This window comes from Saccopteryx bilineata, chromosome 7, assembly GCF_036850765.1.
Source record: "Saccopteryx bilineata isolate mSacBil1 chromosome 7, mSacBil1_pri_phased_curated, whole genome shotgun sequence".
NCBI classification, from domain to species: domain Eukaryota; kingdom Metazoa; phylum Chordata; class Mammalia; order Chiroptera; family Emballonuridae; genus Saccopteryx; species Saccopteryx bilineata.
In genome coordinates, this window is record NC_089496.1 from 14,221,899 (window position 1) to 14,246,218 (window position 24,320).

General features: G+C 44.6%; 1 protein-coding gene across 1 annotated transcript in view; it reads right to left on the reverse strand.

Annotated features, from left to right (window-relative positions):
* The window catches only part of SLC26A5 (solute carrier family 26 member 5), a 36,169-nt gene that overhangs the window by 673 nt on the left and 11,176 nt on the right, over positions 1-24,320 (reverse strand). Inside the window, exons 3-17 of the mRNA XM_066238635.1 lie at positions 23,288-23,398; positions 21,558-21,724; positions 20,853-21,017; positions 18,573-18,725; positions 15,812-15,894; positions 11,353-11,500; positions 8,703-8,816; positions 7,478-7,555; positions 6,724-6,819; positions 6,416-6,522; positions 5,404-5,473; positions 4,434-4,526; positions 3,605-3,712; positions 1,668-1,868; positions 814-868 (exon numbers count right to left, since the gene is read on the reverse strand). Of these exons, the coding sequence (XP_066094732.1) occupies positions 814-868; positions 1,668-1,868; positions 3,605-3,712; positions 4,434-4,526; positions 5,404-5,473; positions 6,416-6,522; positions 6,724-6,819; positions 7,478-7,555; positions 8,703-8,816; positions 11,353-11,500; positions 15,812-15,894; positions 18,573-18,725; positions 20,853-21,017; positions 21,558-21,724; positions 23,288-23,398 (1,749 nt within the window). The remainder of the gene's footprint in view (positions 1-813; positions 869-1,667; positions 1,869-3,604; positions 3,713-4,433; positions 4,527-5,403; positions 5,474-6,415; positions 6,523-6,723; positions 6,820-7,477; positions 7,556-8,702; positions 8,817-11,352; positions 11,501-15,811; positions 15,895-18,572; positions 18,726-20,852; positions 21,018-21,557; positions 21,725-23,287; positions 23,399-24,320) is intronic.

Consider the following 24,320-nt stretch of genomic DNA (forward strand, 5'->3'; position numbering starts at 1 on the left):
CAACATTTCTTTATTTCCCCCTTTTCTTATTCAAAACAAAGCATATTATATACTATATATATGTTCTGAATTTTTAAAAACTTTAATCTTTTCACTTTATTTTTTAATGACTACATGGTATTCGATTTTGTAGATGTAGCCTAGTTGATTTAACTGGTCTCTTTCGTTTGACAGTTAAGTTTTTCCAGCTCTTGTTTTTATAGACAGTACTACTGTGCTGACTGACCGTGACCACATACATGTCTCACTGTGAGTGTGCAGCACACTGCCGGGCTTGCTGGGGTAAAAGGCCCAGGCATCTGTGCCTCGGGAGGCCTCCGTGGAGGCTGCTCCGTCCGCACGTACACCAGCAAGGCCCACGAGCGCCTGTTCTCACAGCAGCCAGAGCGTGCTGGCAGGCAGCCTGCATTTCTGCCATTCTGGTGGGTGAGAAGTGATGTCTTGATGTATAGTTCATCTTCAAGCACTGTTTTAACCAAAATTCAATATAAAACAAATATAGCAGGCATTATATAGAAAAACTTAAGTGATTTTATATAACCATGTTATGGCAGCCAGTAAGTAACTACTGAAAATATGCCAGCCCCGAACAGTGGTTTACTCCCCCCGCTCCAGTTCAGGAGGCCGGCCACAGGTAGCCCAGTGACAGGAGTACCTGTAAATGGCTCATTGTAAAGCTATCTTTGCAGTGATTTTCAGAAGAATAATTTTCATTTTCACCAAAATCTAAAAGTATTTCCAAATGCAGTTATTAATAAAAGAGAAACAAAATCAAAATGTTACTATTTCTCCTCATTCTGGAAGTGTACTTACCACTACATCCTGCAAAATACACATAAATACCGACATCTCCATATTCTTTCACAATCTGTAACAATGTTGAAATAAAGTTTAGTTTCTTTTGACTGTGCCAGTAGAAGTCACTTTTAACCAGTACATACAGCACTGATATAAGACATGCTAGCACAGTGGCTTTCAACCTTTTTTACATCTGGGAATCAGTGAAAATAGAATTATTTCGGGGACTGCTAAGGCAGAAATCACCCTGAACATAACTGAATTCAACTAAGATCATTGGGTCTATAATCATACCACATCAGGGTAGTTAACCCTTTCACAGATCAGCACGAAATTTTTGCCAGACTGGTTTGCAAACCCATGGTTGAAAAACTCTGCTACATTCGCTTGAACTACTTTGCTTCAATAATTATACATTTTTGAGCGAATCATTTAAAAATAATTGTGTATTTCTTTTGTTTTTATGTGGACAGTGATAATTAGGTATATCAAAAAATTCTTGTTAAATTTTATTTAGGTGTATTAGATAATTTTAAATGACTTTTAAAAGAATCTTCTTGCAGAGATATATTCCGAAATATTTACAGATGATGTGATGATTGGCATGTGCTTCAAAATAAGAAGGGGGCGTGGGTGGGGATACAGGAAAGAAGACTGACTACCATAATTGGTAATTGCTGAAGCTGAGCGATACTTTCATGGGGGTTCATTACACTATGCTCTTTTTGAAATTTTCCCTAAGCAAAACTTGAAAAGAACAACAAAAAAATTTTAAGAGCTGGAAAGGGTCTCAAATTCAACTTTTTTATTTTACTGATGGCAAAACTGGGCACAGAGATATTAAATGACTTGTTCAAGATGATCCTTACCCCTGACAGAGTTTTTACACCAACAGAATCGACAAAATTGACTTGTGTGAAATCCAGAATGACGGTGTGGGTGTTCTCCCCTTGGGGCATGAATCTCTGCAGCTCCTCAGGAAACGTGCTCTTGATGACCACTGGAGGGAATTTCACTTCATCATCCTCTTCTTCAGGCTTGGTGCCATCCTCCCCATCTACTTCTCCGTCCTGTGTCAAAAATTAAACCACACCAGAATTCTATGAACAACTCATATTTTGGTCCTGAAAATTATAAGGAAAAATTAGTCCTTAGAGTCTCAAGCTACTAATTACACCAGATCTTTTCTTTTCTTTTCTTTTCTTTTCTTTTCTTTTCTTTTCTTTTCTTTTCTTTTCTTTTCTTTTCTTTTCTTTTCTTTTCTTTTTTTCCTCTATTTTTCCGAAGCTGGAAACCGGGAGAGACAGTCAGACAGACTCCCGCATGCGCCGGACTGGGATCCACCCGGCACACCCACCAGGGGCTACGCTCTCCCACCAGGGGGCGATGCTCTGCCCCTCCGGGGCGTCGCTCTGCCGCGGAGCCACTCTAGCGCCTGGGGCAGAGGCCAAGGAGCCATCCCCAGCGCCCAGGCCATCTTTGCTCCAATGGAGCCTTGGCTGCGGGAGGGGAAGAGAGAGACAGAGAGGAAGGAGGAGGGGGGGTGGAGAAGCAAATGGGCGCTTCTCCTATGTGCCCTGGCCGGGAATCAAACCCGGGTCCCCCGCACGCCAGGCCGACGCTCTACCGCCGAGCCAACTGGCCAGGGCCTACACCAGATCTTTTCTAAAATGTTTGCCATATTCCACCAGCCTTGTAATGTGACATGAAAAGGATATGTATATGATACTCAATTTTAGCTCAGTTTCTTTTTTCTTTCTTTCTTTTTTTTCAAGAGAGAGGGACAGATAGGGACAGACAGGAAGGGAGAGAGATGAGAAGCATTAATTCTTCATTGAGGCACCTTATTCACTGATTGCTTTCTCATATGTGCCTTGACTGGGGGCTACAGCAGAGTGCGTGACTCTTTGCTCAAGCCAGTGACCTTGGGCTTCAAACCAGTGACCTTTCGGCTCAAGCCAGCAACCATAGTAGGGTCAGATCTATGATCCCACACTCAAGCCCAGTGACCCTGCACTCATGCTGGTGAGCCCATGCTCAAGCCGGTGACCTTGGGATTTCGAACCTGGGTCCTTCTGCATCCTAGTCCAACGTTCTATCCACTGCGCCACCGCCTGGTCAGGCTCAATTTCTATTTTTTTAATTTAGAATATTAATTTAATGGGGTGACACTGGTCCAAAGGAACACAGAGGTTGCAGGTGTACATCTCCATGGCACATGAACTATTCATCACCCAAAGTCAAACCATTTCTGTCACATTTTGGCCCCCTTTTCTCTCCCACCTAACCCACTCCCTCTGGTAACCATTCCACTTTTGTCTATGTCCATGTTAGTTCAGTTTCTTTTCCTTCTTACTTTTTTCTTTTGTCCAATGAAATTCATTCTCCTTACCCATCATATCCATCTTTCCCTAACTTCTAAAATAATTCCATTCATTATAGACCATTTGAATAATTTAGCATGACAAATTACCATAAGCCTGAACAGTAAAAACTAGGCTTCTAGCTTTTTCACTATAAGCTAAATGAATCTACGACAAAGTACTAATGATAAAATTTATTAATGTCCTGTGTGATTTTTATTTTTTAAAGCAATGTTTTCCTAGGTCCATATCACTACTTATTTCACAAGCATTCTCATAACTAACCTTAACATGCATCTTTACTACATAAAGAATCATTAGATTGTTTCTGAGCTTTCTTATTTTAGGCACTTCATGCTGTGTTAAAACTTCAATCATGAATGAAAGTGGCGGCCACTGCGGATCCAGAGAGAAGGGAGGATTACAATGAAAAGACCACTCACCGCTTTGACAACAGTGGCATTGACCATGTTTGCATTCCCAACTTCTTTAGCATACTTCCTCATGGCCTTTCTTCTCGCGCCCATTATAAGTGCTGGGTTCACTCCAGTCTTTGCAGAAGAGCAATATATGCAAAATTACTTCTTGGCTCCCAGCGACCAACCCAATGCAATTAATATTTAAACCTCCCCATTTGATGGCTCTCTATTCTAGGTCATTACCCCAATCCTTCTCTACCTTTCTCTCAGATCCTCCTAGAGGGGTTATTCCCTCATTAAAAGAACATTAGTACCCTTTCTTATTCTTGGTCTTGGTTCAAGACAACCAGAAGCTAAAGTCTTAAGGAAATTTAAAGTACCATTTTTCCAACTTAGATTTCTCAGATTTTTATATTTAAAAAATCTGCTGGGTTGATTGTGAGGTTTTCCTATATCCTGGGCAGTGTGGAGTAGAGTTCTAATCATGACCAAAGGAACTCACATGATCCCAAGAGAAAAAAAATGTAAAATTAGTTTTTCACCTTTTTGCTACAAGTTTTTAAAACGTGTCTGTGTGTGTGTATATATATATATATATATATATACACATACACACACACATTTTAATATATATATGCACACACACACTTTAATATATATATGCACACACACACACTTTATATATATATATAGATATATATAAAGTTTTAAAAGTTTTCCTAAGTTTTTAAAACGTGTATATGCACATATATATATATATATATATATATAGAGAGAGAGAGAGAGAGAGAGAGAGAGAGATGGAGGGAGGGGGAGGGGAGAAAGAAATAGTATAAAATTTTTTGCAACTCACCTTTCTTTTTAATGCATTGCTATACAAATCACTATTTGCATAGTAAACTGGGGCATTTATTTGGAATATTTTTATTCCAGGAATTTCTTTCACCTGTGAGAAAAAATGTTAGTGAATTTAACATATAGAAATATCTCAGTATTAAAATTGCAGTTACCTCCCTCTTCCAACTCAAAAATTCATAGATTGCTAGCGCCCTCTAGTGTTGTTTGGGTAACACAACGCCACTCTGCTTATGTTCTGCGGGAAGGAGGACCAAGAAGAAAGCCTTTAAAAATGCACACCTTCTCATTTCTTCTAAGTCTTTCTGTGTTTCACTTTCACCATAAAACACAAAGAAAAGGAACTGAAAATTATCTAGACTGTGAGAAGCAGGCAAATAAAGTGAACAGAGGTTTATGTTGGTTCCTTCATGGAATGCAGGCAGGATGAAAAGGGACCCAAGGGAAACAGAGTGAAGACTGCATCGAGAAGCCTTGAACTCCAGAACGCAGTGTGGAAACAAGTAATTCAGCATATAATTCTTTGGAAGGAGGAGAAAATAGTAATTTTAACACCAATCTCATTTCCTGATACCTTATAAAGAGCCTGAAAATTTCTTCCCAAGCAGAAAGCTAACAAACAAAACTAGTTTTTAAAAGTTCTGGGGACTGCTTTGGCAGAAATCACCCTGAGCATAAGTGAATTTCACTAAGATAACTGGGTCTATAATCTTCATACAACATCAGGGTGGTTAACTCTTTCGTGGACGAGCACAATATTTCTGGCGGACGGGTCTGCAGATCGGCAGTTGAAAAACACTGGTGTAAACTATATCACTGACTCCAGACAGTAAATCAATATTCAGGCTTTCACTTTGACCACTATACTTCCCTCCTTTTCACCCTCCCTTTTTGTCCCAGGTAAAAATGAGATTTAGTTAGCCAATCACATAACATGCTTACATTTAAAATAATAGACAAGGTCCTACCTCCTCATATGCGTCTATATCAATGTACACATCACTGTCAGGAAGTTGTCCAAGGACTTTGTAGCTCGGACTGAAGATAGAGAGTGAGTGTGTTAACATTTCATTGTGTTGAAACCCAGTATGTGATTGAAACATGATTTTGCACATTTACATGTCACAGATGGATTTGCTAGTAAATTCAGGAATACTTGATCAGAAGGGTTCTACTTATATCACAGTCCCGGTGCAATTCCAAATCTAACACTCCCCACACAACTCACATCACAACCACCCTACGCCTCACCCCAACATGCACAATACACACATACAGCAAACACACCTCACATCACACAAACCACACACACGGTTGTCACATACACACATTCACCATGCAACTGCACACACAAACCATACAACTACTCACATGCACACCATACCACACACATACTACATCTGGTCAGGACAAAAGACTTGGGCATTAAAAGATGGGAGCAAAAATAAATTATGCAGAGTTCAAGTCATGCCAGAAGTAACTCAAGTTCTCATACCACTCTGTAGATAGAACTGTCTTCCTACTCTAATTCTAAAGTAAAAGAGGTTTTATTTTTGTTTATAAGAGTCTCTGACCAAAGTGGGTGTAGTCAACTGAAGGAGTGAGGAGAAAAACACAATCTCCAGTTAGCATAGAAGGTTTCATAAGTTTTGTTTGAGAAATTGAGGCCCAGTGAGGTTTGGGGAGCTGTTCAAGGTCAGAGAGCTTTGAGAGCCAGAATATGTCCCAAAGTCTTTGATTTGACATTCCATGGTCTTGCTACTTGTCCTGGTGCATCTTGGTGTATAGATGCAAATGCTTTGTGAGTTAGAATATACAAATATTGGCTGATGTTGTGGGTGGATTCTCTCAATAAGCATTCAGGGAACACACTATGTGCTGACAACAGACTCTAGGAACACAGCTTCCACATCAAGGTGCTCAGTCTGTCGACAGCTGCAATCTCAGGACACTCATGCCTGTCCCCACCTGTGCACTCACCTCTGTGTTCTGTAAATCACAGTCATCAGTGCAATGATCACGGCAGTAATCAAACCATAATCCAATCCCAGGAACAAGGAAGAAACAAAAGTTGTAAGCCAGATGGTCTGAACAAAAGACAGAAAGCTTTATGTAGAATCCTGTTAAAATTTTCTTAGCATTAGACACACCCATGGTACCTAACCTTGCCTAACAAAATACTGCATTTAATAGCTGACTGTACTAACTTAATCTTTCTCACATTTTTATCAGCACTAATCCACGTGTTGCCATGACATACTCACTTAACAATAACCTTTGCTACTTACCAGCTCTATTTTGCTGGTTCTCCAGAAAAAGGGGAGGTCTGAGAATTGCATAAACATTCCTTTCAGGTTGACGATCACAATGGCGGAAAGCACGGCCTGAAACACAGCACAGCCCCGTTGGCCTCTACCCTGTGCCCAAACAGCCCCTCTGCTGGCTCCTCACTACCCTCCCGCTGCCTCCCATGTCCTCTCCCCGCTCACTTCCTCTGTGGCAGAGACGGTACATTTGGAGCCATGAACACCTGGATTTTCAGGACTTGGTTAGCTAAAATGGGCCTTGGAAAACCAGGCTTATATCCTAGCAGCAAACCCGTATGGTAGTGAAGAGGTTCAGAATTAAACTTGGTACTCAAGGAATTATTTTACTCATGGCCTTTCTCTATTGAGTTTCTCTACATATGTTCTTGGGTCTCTGTTAAACATACCAGTAAATAAATATAAGTGTAGGCCATCTCAGATTTTAAATGAAAGTATAAGGTCAGAGAAGATCAAAGAGAAAAGGGATCTTGGGGATTAGCCAGTCCAAATGCCCACTTTGCAGATAAACTGAGACCCAGAGATGTTGAGATGGCTTTCCCAAGGTCCCAGTTGCTGGTAGATTGTGGAGCAGGATCTTGGTCCTAGCCTTAGCTTTCTCTAATACCACCCTGCTAGGGTTACAGTAGAAACCCATAAGATAGCCACAAAAATATCAACAAATAAAACAGCAAAACCGTACACATAGAAAACCTCACACCAAGTCCAAGCTACACACCTGGGGTAATGATTCAAAGAGGAATCCGGTGGCTAATATGACCATCAGAATCATTAACGAGGCCAAACAACCTGCAAGCTGCACGAGAAAAGACACACGGAAGGGGCTTTTAGAAGATGAAGAGGCCGGCAAAGGTTGGTCTTAGTCTTTGCATAATCAATGTGAGACGATCAAGAAGATACGGATTCAATTAAGTCATCCAAATCATTACATAAACCTGTAACTCCTTCTCACCTCTCTGAAGTTTTTGTTCCTCTTATAGCTTTTAAAAAGAAGCTGAACTGCTTAAATACCTTGACTAAAATATTCTTGCCAGGCGTGGGGAAGGATGTTTGGTACTGGTTTGAGATCTATAGGGGCCAGAAGAGTTCAGACAAGACCTTGCTGTCCAATGCGCTGGCCAGGAGCCATATGTAGCTATTTAAATTTAAAAAATTAAAATTAAAGTTAAAAATTAAGGTTTTGGCTGCACTGGATGCATTTTAAGTGTTTAGGGACCACATGTGGCTAGCCACTGCTATATTGGATGGTGCAAATATTGAGTATTTTTTTCACTGCAGAAAGTTCATTGGGCAGTGCTGGCATCCCTCCCACACTCAGTCCCAGGCTTTCATGACAACATCCTATGTCAACTTTGAGGCGTTCTGGTGGCAGGGAGTATCGTATCATTTTTTTATGTAACTGGAGAGTGCAGTCTGCCCTCGCCAAATTGCGGTGCCCTTTCCACGGTCTCCTGGACTGCAGAGTTTTAAATTGTATATATCTAATCTTGTATTGTGGATTTCTGCTATATCATAGAATTTTGTGGTACATAGGTATTTTTATATATTTATTGTTTTAATTATTTTTGCAGTAAAATAAGCATTTTCTAGCCTAAAAAATTAAAAACAATATAAATATATATATTGAAAAATTGAAAACAATTAAAATATATCTAAATAATAAAATAAATATAAGGTTACTACTTTGTGGATTTTAGCCTATTGCGGAGGGGGTTCTGGAACCTCACTCCTGCGACAGACGAGGGACTACTGTATACCTCTTTCCTATAGATTTAGCTGCTTGTGACTTGCTTCAATCAATGATACCTTTCTCTGATTCCCTGCACAGCTCACTGGAGCACAGATCTTCAGGCAAAGTAGCTTTGGGTTCAGAATAGAACCAAGGGATTAAAATTTAATTACCACCCAAATCACCAGACCTGAGAGGCCAGTGGTGTACACACCTGTGTCTTCCCTCCAGTTCCCTCCTGAACGAGGCTTCGAGACAAGGAGCAGGAAATCGCGAAAGTCTGGAAGAGGGAGCCAATAGTGTTGCAAATTCCCAGCGCGATGAGCTCCTTCCCACGTGGAAACAAAGCAGAGAGAGTGGGTTATTCTTCACGAAGGAAGCTGCGACAGCCCACACAAAGCGTGTTTCCAGCAGCATGGGCTCTTTCTTCATTTTCAGTTATAAAAATTTGTTTAGTGAGCTCAAAAGAGGAATTAGAACATAGTATAAGGTAGGGAGGAAATACTTGAATTTGAAGTGTTGGAGATAAATGCTGTGCTTAGCCCCCTCTTTCCCAAATGTTCTCCACACAAATAATGCTTTTTTTAAGACCTGGAACAAAGGGACAAAATATTCTTGTTTAAGAAAAAGGTATACAGGATTGTGGTGAACAGTGCTGATGCCCATCCCTCAGGGCCTGGCTCTCCCCCTCAGAAGCACAGGCCAGCGTGCCCGGGGCTCCCCTCTCAGGGACACGCTCTCCCCCTCAGGAGCACAGGCCAGCGTGCCCGGGGCTCCCCTCTCAGGGACACGCTCTCCCCCTCAGGAGCACAGGCCAGCGTGCCCGGGGCTCCCCTCTCAGGGACACGCTCTCCCCCTCAGGAGCACAGGCCAGCGTGCCCGGGGCTCCCCTCTCAGGGACACGCTCTCCCTCTCAGGAGCAGAGGCCAGCGTGCCACGCTCTCCCTCTCAGGAGCACAGGCCAGCGTGCCCGGGGCTCCCCTCTCAGGGACAGGCTCTCCCCCTCAGGAGCACAGGGCAGTGTGCCCGGGGCTCCCCTCTCAGGGACACGCTCTCCCCCTCAGGAGCACAGGCCAGCGTGCCCGGGGCTCCCCTCTCAGGGACACGCTCTCCCCCTCCGGGAGCACAGGCCAGCGTGCCCGGGGCTCCCCTCTCAGGGACACGCTCTCCCCCTCCGGGAGCACAGGCCAGCGTGCTCGGGGCTCCCCTCTCAGGGACAGGCTCTCCCCCTCAGGAGCACAGGCCAGCGTGCCCAGGGCTCCCCTCTCAGGGACACGCTCTCCCCCTCCGGGAGCACAGGCCAGCGTGCCCGGGGCTCCCCTCTCAGGGACACGCTCTCCCCCTCAGGAGCACAGGCCAGCGTGCCCGGGGCTCCCCTCTCAGGGACACGCTCTCCCCCTCAGGAGCACAGGCCAGCGTGCCCGGGGCCCCCCTCTCAGGGACAGGCTCTCCCCCTCAGGAGCACAGGCCAGCATGCCCGGGGCCCCCCTCTCAGGGACACGCTCTCCCCTCCGGGAGCACAGGCCAGCGTGCCCGGGGCCCCCCTCTCAGGGACACGCTCTCCCCCTCAGGAGCACAGGCCAGCGTGCCCGGGGCCCCCCTCTCAGGGACACGCTCTCCCCCTCAGGAGCACAGGCCAGCGTGCCCGGGGCCCCCCTCTCAGGGACACGCTCTCCCCCTCAGGAGCACAGGCCAGCGTGCCCGGGGCCCCCCTCTCAGGGACACGCTCTCCCCCTCAGGAGCACAGGCCAGCGTGCCCGGGGCTCCCCTCTCAGGGACACGCTCTCCCCCTCAGGAGCACAGGCCAGCGTGCCCGGGGCTCCCCTCTCAGGGACAGGCTCTCCCCCTCCGGGAGCACAGGCCAGCGTGCCCGGGGCTCCCCTCTCAGGGACACGCTCTCCCCCTCAGGAGCACAGGCCAGCGTGCCCAGGGCTCCCCTCTCAGGGACACGCTCTCCCCCTCAGGAGCACAGGCCAGCGTGCCCGGGGGGGCCCCCCTCTCAGGGACACGCTCTCCCCCTCAGGAGCACAGGCCAGCGTGCCCGGGGTTCCCCTCTCAGGGACACGCTCTCCCCCTCAGGAGCACAGGCCAGCGTGCCCGGGGCTCCCCTCTCAGGGACAGGCTCTCCCCCTCAGGAGCACAGGCCAGCGTGCCCGGGGCTCCCCTCTCAGGGACAGGCTCTCCCCCTCCGGGAGCACAGGCCAGCGTGCCCGGGGCTCCCCTCTCAGGGACACGCTCTCCTGGCTGCCTCACTGTGCCGATGATGTGGAGCACCTGCTCTCCTCTTAGAAACACCAGCGTGTTCAAGCAGACATCCTTGTGCCAAAATCATAGCTCATAGTATTTGGATTAAATACTTTATCTGTAGCTCTGTTTTAAAAGAAGGTGACAAAGAATATATTGTGGAATTTGAATGATGAATCGTATACTCAAAGTTTAATGACCAAAGAGAGGGCTTCCTGTGGAGTAAAAATGGTTCTGGAAAAACATTTTATCCTCAATCTGAGAGCTTTAAAAGTGATAACGTCTACTGAATAACAACTGTAATTGAAAATAAAATAAATATAAATAAATAAAAAGAGTGATAACATTAAAAGGAACACAGCAAAGTCTAAGCCTCAGACTGGAGATTTCACCTTTTGAGCTGGACCTCTGCCCATGAGGCAGGACTCAAAAGCTCTGTGTTCTGATGATCTAATCCACATAAATTATGAAAAAAATTGTAATTGATAAATTCATGCTTCAAATACATCCATCATCAAACTGCAAGTTTTTCTACCAAGATGGAGAAGTCCGTTTGCCTTTCACAAGAGCATGACGACTGTATCACTATGGCTCAGCTGCAGGGAATGAATGACTTTTACCTGGTTGCCGTCGACCTGGTAGCCATGTTTATTCCCCAAGAACTTGGCCATTGAGATGGTCACTGAAAACCCAACGATGGCTACGGCGATGGCGTCCACGTACACGAGGTGGAAGAGGCTGGTGTCTGGATTGGCTGGAGGCAGGAGCCTGAAAGATCAAGCTGACTTAAACCCGAGGGCTGTGACCATCGTGGGGGGAACATGCAACTAACTACAGGAGAGCACTTCAGAGCGGCACTGTTTGCGCAGGAGGTGATCAACGCGTGGATGCGTGTGTGCACTAGTTTGGCTAAGAAGGAGGGCCCTCCTGGACACACAGAGGTTCCTTCTGGCCCCAGCTCTGGGGCACCAGCCTTCTACCTAATGGGGTCAATAGCAGAGGTCAGATGCTGTTCTGTTTAGAACAGGAGTAAGGTCATACCTCATGGCTCCTGCATGGCAGGTGTAAGTTAGACAGACAGGAAGAAGAGAGGGCCCGCGAAGTGCTCTGCTGCCACAGGCATTCAAACCAAAGCCTGAAGACAGAGTGCGGACAGGGTTCTCTTAGAAGAGAGTGACTGTCTGAGCGACAGCAAGTACTCGCTGCTCTCCTTTGTGTCACGTAAGGACACTGCTTCTTCCCAGGAGCCCTTTGGGTGAATTTCTAACGTGGGGAAGAAGCAGCAGCAAATACAACTCCTTGGGTCTCACCTGGGAATCCTGGAATCTGAAGGGCCAACAGTGTGACTCCTGAAACCCCAGAAGGGACAACCTAATTTTTATGGTCCATTCTTATGGGTTGGAAATTTTGTCCTAAAGGAAAAGAGCAGAGACTCCCTAGAATGGTGGAGGCGGGGGCAATGGAGGCTTTCAAAGGCACCTGCTCCTATTCAAGGCACTGGGCTAAATATAAACAACCACCAATTAATTGATGGACAAAATTATTATTCTTACACTAATAATCACTTATTAACTGTTTTATCTGTACCAGGTTCTGTGCTCATTGACCTCCAGAAGCCCTGTGAACCAGGCACCATCGTAATGGCCACTTTACAGATGAGAAAAATGAGGCATAGAGAAGTTAAGCAACTCATCCAAGGCCTAACAGCTCATCAACTAAGTACAACTGCCTCCCTATGTCACCTCACAGTGACAAAGGGGATGTCTCAAGTTCTGGGGTAACAGAAAGGGAGGGAGAGAGGGAAAAGAAACCTAATATTTATAAAGCCTAGATTATGTGCTATGTGCTTGAAATGTTATTGCCTTTGTCCTCACAACAATCCTATTAGATAAGTACCATTATAACCCCATTTATAGGTGAAAAGAATGCATGCTTGCAGATGTCAAGCAATTTGCATAGGATGAAGCAGGGATTCAAACCATCAAACCTACTGTTTTTCCCTTGCACTTTGCTACGTAAGCATTAATCAAGAGGCAAGGCCGGGCAGCAGTTCAGGGTCTGAGGAATAAGAATATGAGAAAAGGATTCCTTTTGGAACGGGTTAAGGAAACAAACCAAGAAACAGGATATATTGCCATGACTGAGATCTTCAACAGTCAACCGTCACCTTCTGGACACTGTATGTACTTGTGTGTGTGTGTAGATAAGTGTGGTAATTTGCTTCCAGCTATGTCCAGCACTTCCTCCCATCCTTGTATTGGTTTTCCCTCTGGCTGAATCTTTTGATTTGCTCTGACCAACAGAATGTGGCAAAAGCGATGTGGTGTGTTGCCCTGAGACACCATGTCAAGTGTTTGGCTGCCCTGCTGGAAACACCAGGTGGAGAGATGATGCCGGCGCCCCCAGCAGTCCCAGCCCTCCGGCTGAGGTATCAGGCTGCGAGTGAAGGCCTCTCAGGGCCGCCAGCAGCAGTCACACCTTCAGACATCTAGAGCTGCAGGAGAGACCCCAAGTGAGAGCAGCAAAAGAACCACCCAGCTGAGCCCTACTGGATTGATGAATTGGGAGCCAATAAATATTGCTTTAAGCCACTGTTTGTTATTTGGCAGTAAGACTTAGATAACTGAAACTGTATAATTATACAGGGTGGGGCAAAAATAGATTTACAACTGTGAGTATGTGAAAAACTGAGTTTATTCTTGTATTCTTATTATTGTATTATTTTCCATATGAACAATGCAAACCTATTCTTGCCCTACCCTGTATACAGATAGGTAGGCAGGCATTATTTGCTTCCTGCTTGGCTTTGGGCAATATTCCAGAAAGATAAGTTTTCTCAGTAGCCAAGTTTCAGAAAGGCAAAATGTTATTTAAAAAACAACTTTAGTTCTTACAGAGGGAAAGCATATTTGGGTACAATGTAACAGGGAAAGTATTAGAAATTGTGGTGACATGCGAATTGTTAAAAGAAGTCTGGTGTAAGAATTCACATTTATTCACAGTATCTGTGAGTAGTTACTCAATAGGGTTATCTCTGGACCCACCGCAGACTAAGGTGTGCCACGTGACTGCTTGTGTCAGTGGCCCGGGCGTGAGGTAATGGAAAGGGCAGACAGCCGAGTATCGGAAGGCTGAGCTCTGGGTCCAGGGTGGGGCTCCCCCCAGTCACCAAACCTCACTCATGTCTCTCAAATGTCCCCTGCTCTGATACTCTACCTAAAACAGCAACCCAGCCCCTCCTATCCCGTACCTGGCCTCCCTTTTCTTCCCAGCACGTCTCACTATTTACTATATGTCTCTCAGTAGAATATAAGCTCCACGAGACCAAAGACTTTTTTGCTTCCATGTTTGCTTTTGTTTTTAGCTGCTGTGCCCCCGGCACATAACAGGCACGCAATAAACACATGCTGAATAAATGAGAATGAGTGAACTTCCTAATTGGTACAACAGGGATAACATGTATGTCAACAGTGCTATTGTGAGCAGTGACTGAGATAGTTGGTATTGGCAAGTGTTTTATAAATTACAAGTCAAATAGAAAAGCAAGCATTATTGCCGTTATACCTTTGTGTTGAATCATAAGTAACACGGCCAAGATAGCAATTTGTTGAAGTGGAGTGCATGCTTCCCTTCAACATTTGCTCTGTGGGGTAAACTCGGTCTCAAAGAGTGACTCCAGCTCCCTGTGTTCCTCACAAGATTCTCAGTTGGGACAGAGGCAAAGTCTGATGGAATACGCCAGGTTCTGTCCATCTCCAAAATCTGGGCAAATGTCTGACCGGTTTTTGAAAACAGAAGAGGGAGGTGAGAGAGCCAGTGTAAGACACAGACAGAGACACAGAGGAAAGAGCCCAGACAGTGTCTGAGGAGCACAGCGAGACCGGAGACGCTCACGGTCACTCGCTCCTTCAAGCAAAGAGATTAGTAAAAAAATTTAGTTACATAAAAGAAAAAAATGAAGCAAAGAAGTAACATATGATTTGAAACTGGGCAAGTTGTTGAAATAATGAGCTGCAGAACCTTCAATGACCATGTCCCGGACACGTGCTGTGCACGCCGGTGCTCCACTGGCTGCTTCTGCACACGAGCGTGGGGAGCTCTCCCCACGGCCGTCAGGCAGGTGACTGCCACGCTGCCCTGGGGGAGGGGAAACGGGCTCTGGAGGGTCAGGGGCTTGCCCAAGTGACTGCTACAAAAGGGCAGGCTAGACTGAGGTGTTTTGCTCTTAATTCCTATGTCACCCAAGGAGAGATTTAAAAAAACCGGTAATGCTAAACAATAGGAAACAAAATGCCACTTGCCACCATAGGTGCAACCATCCAATGGTGCAACCAGCATGGAAACAGTGTGGAGGGTCCTCACAGAGTGAGAAACAGAACTGTCACATGGGCACTGACCCCAAATACTGAAAGCAGGGTCTCCAAGAGCTATCTGAACACCTCTGTTCACAGCAGTGCTACTCACAACAGCCCAAAGTGGAAGCAACCCAACTGTCCACAGATGGGTGAATGGATAAACAGAAGTTGACATATACATGGAATTTTATTCAGCTTTAAAAAGGAAGGAAATCCTGTCACGTGCTACAACATGGATGAACCTTGAGGACATTCTGCTCAATGAACTAAGCCAGTCACAAAAGACAACTACTACGATATGACTACACTCGTATGAGCACCGGAACAGTCAGAGTCAGAGACAGAAGGGAGAAAGGTGGTTGCCAGGGGCTGGGGGAGGGAAGGAGATGGAGAGTTACTGTCTGATGCGCATGGAGTCTCAGACCTACAGGATGAGAAGGTTCTGGAGATGTTTCACAACAATATAAACATGCTTAAGCTTAACACGATTAAAATGGTAAATTTTGTTATTTTTTATAATATAAAAAACCACACACATGCTTAAAACCCCCCCACAAAAGACAAAACAAACAAAAACCAACAAACTCCATCCCCAAACTCTCAGCTATTTGATATATAGAAAGAAAAAAAAAAGATTTTCATTGCAAGAATAAAGCAGGACTTAGAAACCATAATAGGTCTATTGATTATTCAAGTCACACTGTTACTTAACACTATTTCCTACCCCAGAGGAAGGGTCCCAACGACATCCACATTGTAGGATTCGTGCAAGCTAAACCCAGCTGAAATGCCAGTGCCCATTACCACCTGAAACAGACACAGACCCAACGTCCTTTACAGAGGAAAATGCAAACGACACAGAAATGAGCTTCAAACAATGTTAGCCAAACCAAAGCTATTCTATCTTTAACTTCCAGTTTTAAAAAGAATTATAGTTAGCTTCCAGAAATTCTAAATTCTCCTAATGACTCCCCACAAAATTAAAGTGTACTCTACAGTTTCCTTGTGGCCTGGAATTCTTGCCTCTTTATTTTGGTCTGTTACATGCAAAGGTATTTGGTTCGTTGACTGCAAACAGAAGAGGCCATAACCCTTCAGGAGTTGGCCGTGCGTATGGGCCAGTGAATGTGTCTCTGACCACATGGTGTGAATACCGGTCACTGAAATGTGTGTGGTGGTGGGGTGGGTACAACAACAGAGTATCATTATAAACCGCATGTCTGGACCTGCGGTCCTCCTGCTGACCCTGTTTCCAGGACAGTGGTACGGTGTGTGGTTAGAGCATCTTGTACTTGCTGTCTCCTTTGGTGACAGAGCGAAAGTGCCCCTCACACAGATGTGTCACTGTACATAATAAGGCTTCCTGGATTGTCAGGGCACTGGTTTAGTTAGTGAACCACAAGAAGAGAAAAATAATAGAAGGAAGAATAGCAATTTTCTTCACCCCAAAGAACTACAGCTACAGAGCTTTCTGAGTGGACTGTCAAGGAGAGGGAGAGTTAGCACTGTCGGGAGGGGCCCCCACAGTAAGGTAAGCCTAGCAGACACAGCAGCTGGACAGACATGGTGCTTCTGGCCCCTTGGATGAAACTCCCCTTTTTTGTTGGTTGCAATTATGTCTGTCACCCTTAATTGTACTTGTTGTGTATCTTGAACTGGGAGAGTACTCAGAATATCCAAATCCATAGGATAAATATGGCTTAAGTTTCTGGAGCATCAAATTTATGCCATGGTAAATATTTAAATCCTGATTTCCTATCAACACAAACATATATATCATGAAATCAAATGCAAAACTCAAAAATGTTTTTATAAAATAAGTTTTATATTTAAAGGTAGTCATAAAGACCGTCCCAAAATTTCCAGTATGGATGGCTTCTCTGTCCCTTGCTCTGAGGAGAACTCAGATAAGAAAGTAAAAAAAACAACACTGGTTTACTATAATCACACTGATGAAGTTCTGAAGAACCCAGGCCCTGGGAAACATGAAGGAACCCACTGGACAGAGCCAGGAACTCAGGCAGGAAAGGCAGTGCTCACCACTTCCTTCACCAGAGGGCATGCCCGTCCCCTTTGCCACGCGGAGCCCCTGCTGCCTACAGGAGGAAGCGGGACTCTGCCCAGCCCGGTGAGAGAGCCGGTTTCGGAACTGCTGGCCAGTCTCACTGGGCTGTAGACAAGACCACAGATGGAAGGGCTTGAAGGGATTGACTTCCTCATGAGCTAGAATATCTACCAGTTGTTTTGGTGGCTGGAACTTTTGCCTAATTTGAGTCAGAAACCTATATTTTTTATTTCTTATCCTTATGGTTCCCAAATTATGCACCAAGGTGCCTTGGAGTTCCCAGGGGAACTCACCAGGACACTGTGGGATAGGACTTCCAAGGAAAACAGTGACATCTGTCAGACACTGCACACTTGTAGTCTGAGGTCGTGTACAGTTTTGTTTTAATTTATTTTATTTTATTTATTCATTTTTAGAGAGGAGAGAGAGAGGGAGAGAGAGGAGAGAGAGACAGAGAGAGAGAAGGGGGGAGGAGCTGGAAGCATCAACTCCCATATGTGCCTTGACCAGGCAAGCCCAGGGTTTCGAACTGGCGACCTCAGCATTTCCAGGTCGACGCTTTATCCACTGCGCCACGACAGGTCAGGCCGTGTACAGTTTTCACATCAGTTCCTACCACAGTCCTTTTGCTCACACTCTATCTTTGCAAAGCTGGGCATCAGAGGTTGCTGCGGCCAAGAGCAGATTCCCTGTAAACTCAAAGTGACCGGAAGTGTGGGTAGCAGTGTCCATCTGATCCCAAGGTGGGAGGGGTTGCAAGTGCCGCTAGCTGTGCACATCCCATTAATAAACAATTGTGGTTATCTAACAGTGTAATAAAATGCAGGGTTTATTTCACTTTATTTTTACAAACAGTTCCTCAGCTGTTGGACACAAATATGTATTAAATTGTTTGGACCTGACTACTTAGTAATGAAACTGTTAGGTATTTCTTTCGGCCTATGAGTGCCAGGAACCAAGAGAGTTTGGGAACTTTTGTCTTTTGCTCTTTCCAAAATTGAAACAGCTTAATCTTTTTTTCAGGTTATCTTTTTTTAAATGATTTTAATTTGTGTTTACATAGATTCAAGTGTCCCACCGAATATATCTTCCCCAATCCCTTTTTTCAGGTTATTAGAGTTATAAGTTTTCATTATAAAATATTTAGACAATAAAAGCAGGAAGAAAAATCATCTCTAATCTAATCACTCACAGGTACTTTATATTAAAATATATATTTATGAACAGTCTTCATCACTTATATTTTAAAAAGTGTCCATTCCATGCTCTAATGATTTTTCTTTCTTGTCAGCGTATTTGTAAAAGTTCCCCTTGACAAATTCTAACCTTCTTTGGCAGAACTGAGAGGAAAAGGTCTAAGTCCCTGCACCTCCCCTGTCCATTCTATATCCTTTGCAAAAATAACTGAAAGGTCACTTACCGCAAAGAACTCTAAAGGAATGGGTGCAGGCAATTTCTCTTTAAATCTCTCATTAAACTCCTTGCCACCCAACAGCAAACCAAAAACCATCAGCCCGACGCCTAGGGAACACACGTTGAGGTTTTTAACATTCTGCAACACAGCAACTGTACTCTGCAACACAGTGAAAACTGGGAGTTGACATCAAGCAATCGCCCCTGAAGAGACAAAGACCCTTTGCTGCACAATGCACGCCGTCCATTCCATTAACTGCACATTTCTAGTCACAAGTTCTCGAGCTGAAATCTCTCTCTGTAGTTTTCACCAATTAGGAGCCATTTTTACCTAGTCACACAGCTTTAAAGTTGTAATTCTTATCCAACAACCTTAGCATGTTCTTTGATATGCTAATGTGTCAGTGCAGTGTTGTAAAACTCAGAAGAGTAACCCTGGCACTGAGATCTGAGCTAGGAAAGGATTAGGGGCTGATATCAGCAAAATAATCGAAAGGTAAACACACAGAAAAGCTTTTAAGAGCTGAACGAGGGAGAAATCACTGCGTAGCAGATGAAAAATGTATCACCTGGGTTTTGAAGGCAAGAGAGTGCTGAAGTTTGAAAAGATACATAGGGGCGTTAAAGCCATTTAATTTTATCCCAGGGTTGCTGTCTCAGCATCCCAAACACAGTCAACAGGCCCCTGGACCCTGGGAAAGTCGGTCAGCCCTGAGCCCAGGCTCACACCTTTTCCAGCAAAGCCTACAGCACACTCAGGTGCTCATCTGTTCTATTTCCTGTGTGATGGGGCATGTAGAGAAATCTCAGAGTAAGACGCATGCTACCTATTATGGGAAATGAAGAATTTAGGTATTTAGGGAATATGTTCCTACAGTTTGATTCTATTCTAATCTATCAAGGACTCAATTTAAATGGCACTTCCTCAAAGTGACTTCCTAGACTCTGACCCAGGGGTCTCAAACTCGCGGCCCCGCTGAACAATTTTGTGCGGCCCGCAGACTAATCCACGAAGTTCAAAATATTTTGGATAAAATTAAGTAAGCCTAGGGGCCTACTTGTATTTTTCATTTCTCTAGCATCCTAGCTAGATATTAGCTTAGTTAACAGCAGTTGTGATGCGAACTACAGTTTCTGGTCGTTTTGTGACACTGAGTAAACTGCATGTACGATTGTGCTTGTTGTACTGATTTTTTTTTGTTTTCAACTGCAGTAAAAAAAGTGTTGCGTAACAGTTGCCTTTTGTAGACCTAGTGCGGCCCGCCGAACGGCTGTGATCTTGCTCTGCGGCCCACATGCTGAGTTGAGTTTGAGACCCCTGCTCTAACCTAAGGGTCTCCCTATTTCAACTTTCATACTAGCCAGTGCCTGTTCTTCACAGCATAGAACACAGTTTGTAGTTAATTACATATTTATGCAATTAATGGTTTGCTATTTGTCTTCCTATTAGATTGTAAGTTCCAAGAGGGCAGAACCATATCTGCTTACTCACTCCTGAGCCTCGCACGGCGTCTGGCACTTAAACACCCACAAAGGCTATATAGGCCTTCTGTCCAGGAATAGTTTTCGCAGCATCTCAGAAGATTTAATATGTAGTACTTTAACTATCATTTGGTTCTAATTATTTCAAAATATCCTTTATCCATGGGTTACGTAGTAGTAGGTTTTTTGGTTCCTAAATGTATGGGTGTTTTACAGGTAGATTTAGTTACTGATTGTTAATTATACTACACTGTGTGAAAATACTCAATTTTTAGAATTTGCGATGTTTCACATGTAAGTTTCAACATTATCAGTTATTACCACTATTCCCTATGTGCTTACAAAGAATTTATATTTTTTCTGAGTTGGGTGCAAGATCTCTGTGTATTTTATTAGATTAAACTGGTTAATTGTGTTAGTCAAATCTTTTATAGACTTTTATTTTTGCCTGCTTAAATAAGCAGTTTTTGAGAGAGATATGTTCTCCAATAATACTTTTAAGTATTTGTTAGTTCCCAAAGTGAACATAATTCTGTCTCAAGAAAAAGCTGTCTTTTCAGCTAATTAGGGTGACCTAACAAAAAGTTCCTTGTGAGGTAGGCAGTACCATGCATTAATAAATGAGACTTTAAGGGTTAGTTCTTTCTGTGGTGCTCTTTGCGGGATAGCTTTAGAATAACCAAATTTTTTCCATTTATTAAAATTTTTAGCAAATAATAAAAGTGAGCTTTGAAGGTAGAAGAGCTACAGAAGAGAAGAGGGAAAGAGAAAGAAGGCAGGCTGGGCCCAGCCAGTGCTTACTTACATACACCACTGAGAAGATCCCGCTGTACCGCTTTGTCTTCACGCCAAACAGGTATTTTAACATGGAGGTGAAGACGTGCACAGCGGCCGCGGTCGTAAAGCCACGCACCAGGGGCTCTGTGAGATATATGGCCACAAATCCAAATCTACAGACACCTAGGCAAAACTATTTTTTTAATGACAAAGAAACAAATAAATCACACAATAGATCAGGAAGTTAAAACCAACAGAAAACATACTAAAGTTCTTTCAGGATCACTTTCTAACACTACAATCTTGCACCTGCAGCAGTTAAGTAGCTAACAAATCAATCACTGATTATACAAAAAAACACTCTAAGTTTGGAGTGGCTCTGAGTCTGAAAGAGCACTGTGCATACTAATACTTCCCCTGTTCCTGAGAACTGGGGACACCTTCAGTCAGTATCATCCCTGTTCCTTTCAAGCAGACAGGAGAAGCCTTCATCCCATTACTAACCAATCCTGCTTCTGGCTTTTCTTGCTTTTGGAATTTCTAAAGCACCCAGATGAAGCTTCCTAGTTCCTAATAGATATCAATTAAAGTAAAGCATATAGTTGGACTGGTGTTCCTGAGTGCTAGGAACCTTGAGCTATGGCTTGCTGACCATGTAGACCAGCCGAGGGTGCTCAATCGATACTTATGAAATTAACAAATGAGAGCCTATCTCCCCATCTGTGAGTTTTACCTGAATGATTCCTGCAAGTAAGGTCACAGACATGGCAACTTTGACTCTCAAGGCATCTCTTGCTTCTGTACCATTGGTTGAGTTTACTCCTCCTGGAATGACCATATCATCTGGTACTAAACGGGCAGCCACACCGCCAATCATCAGGCTAATAACTGCAAATGGACCTGAAATAATGAAACATTAATCCAGGAAATCATTTTCAGTGTATCTGATGTGATTGTTGTCGGTACTAGTCTAGAACACAGGGAAAGCCAACGAATCATCACTGAAATAAAACTGCACTACTCTCCTTAAGCATTAAATGAGTGCTCCTGATTTATATGTAAACTGTATGTGAAAGACTGCATTCTCCAAAAGTGACCATGAAGATTTCTTCCATCCCACAGACTCTTTCAGAACTATGACATTTACCCAATGAGACATTCTTTTTTTTTTTTTATTGAGAGGAGGGGAGATAGTGAGACAGACTCCCACATGTACCCCAACCAGGATCCACCTGGCAACCCCCATCTATGGCCGATGCTTGAATCAACCAAACTAACCTCAGTGCCTGGGGCTGACACTTGAACCAACTGAACCACTGGCTGAGGGAGAGAAAGAGGGAGAGAAGGGGAAAAGGGATGGGGAGAGGAATGGGGAGAGGGAGGGAGAGGGGTGGGGAGAGGGAGGGAGAGGGATGAGGAGAGAATGGGAGAGGGAGGGGAAGGAAGCAGATGGTCGCTTCTCTTTTGTGTCCTGACTGGGAATCAAACCCTGTATGTCCATATGCTGGGCCAACGCTCTATCCACTAAAGCAACTGGCCAGGGCCTAGAAGAGAGAGGAAGAGAGGGGGAGCAGGGGAGAAGGGAGAAGAAAGTGGGAAAGGGGAGAGGAGAGGGAAGGGGAGAAAGGGAGAGGGGGAGAGGGGAATGGAAGAGGGGGAAGGGAGAAAGGATGGGGAGAGGGGAAGACAGAGGGGAAGAGGGGGAAAGGGGGACAGAGGGAGAGAGGGAGAGGAGAGGTGACGAGGGGAAGAGGAGTGGGGAAGAAAAGAGGGAGAGAAGAGGGGGGAGAGGGAACAAGAGAGAGAAGGAAGTTCAGGCTTCCTGAGCGGCTCTAGCCCCAGCTCCCTTCTGACTCTCAACTGCGGAGACCCTGAGCCAGAACTGCCCTCTGAGTCTTTCCCAAATCCTGACCCCCAGGCACTGTGAGAGTAATGAAATGATTCATGTTTTAAGTTGTTAAATTTGGGGGTATTTGTTGCCTAGGAATGGACATCTGAAACATTGTGCCTGTGTTTGCTGTTGGTAGCCTTATGCAGCACCAACACTACTATGAAATCTATATATATCTGGTCCTAAACACACTAAAGGGAGTCCATGTACAATTCAGAGCCTAAAAACAGAGGAAAATACAATACATGTGCAGTAAGTAATTAGGCACTTGCCGTACTAATAATAAAATAAAAAGTCAGATTAAAGCAAATTGTATTATGAAGCACTTATTTTACAGATTTTAATAACTGCTCTTTTTACACAAGAAAATTGTCTTTTTATTTTCTTTCATTATGCCGAGACTACAAGAAAGTAATTAGTCCTAGAAATCTTGGAGAGAGTGTACTGTTTTCTCAAGCAGTAACAAGTTATTAAGCAGACGTTCTAATAACAGACATGCTATTTCTTTGGCACATTGCAAAGCTTAGAAATCCAGAAGGAAAGGTACTCAAGTGTCAAGAATAAGCGTTTACCTATGGATACGTGTCTGGAGGTTCCGAAAAAGCAATACATGATGACCGGGTAAAAGGAGGAGTACAGGCCGAACACCGGGGGCACGGCGGCCAGCATCGCGAAGGCTAGACCTGCGGGCGAGGCCAAACAGAAACGGGGAGGTCGTTACAAAACAGGGTCTGTGCATTTTTATCTTTGACGAGCAAGTGAGGACCATATTAACTTAAGCAGATGTGTTCTTTTGTTTTTTGGGTTTTTTTTGGGGGGGTGACAGAGAGAGTCAGAGAAGGACAGATAGGGACAGACAGGAAGAGAGATGAGAAGCATCAATTCTCCGTTGCGGCACCTTAGTTGTTCACTGATTGCTTTCTCATAATGTACCTTGATGGGCGGGGGTTACAGCAGAGTGAGTGACCCCTCGCTCAAGCCAGTGACCTTGGGGTCATGTCTATGATTCCGCGCTCAAGCCAGTGACCTCGGGGTTTTGAACCTGGGTCCTCTGCAACCCAGTCCGACACTATCCACTGTGCCACCACCTGGGCAGACTAAGCATATGTGTCTTAACCGGCCCACCCTTCCAGCCCAAACCTACAGATAATCCTGCATTCGTGCTTGAGAGTCTAGGCTGAGAGTTTCCCTTGTCACCTTCTCTTTGCCAGGAGGTAGATGTTTTCTGCTTTATTCTTAACAGCAGGAAGTCTCACTTGACTGGCACAGTTGTGATCTGGTGTTGAAACCCACATGCTGGCTGTTCCTCTAATGGGGTGATTTTGTGGGTTCTCTGGGTATCTCTTTTCAATAAGGAACTCCCACTGTACCATTGCCTGGCTGGTGTCATGTTCCGCTCCGACCTTGGCCCTTACACGGTCCAGGTCCTCTCTGCTGGCACAGGCTCATCCTGTTGGCAGTCTTCTTGGGCAGGGACCCTTCAGATGAGCAACCTGGTTATCTTCTGGGGCACGCACTCATCCCAAAGGAAAGCTCAGCACCTCACCCGAGAAAATGTGGAAGTGTAGGTCATGCCCCCTGGAGGGCTCTCTCTACTCTGCTGTC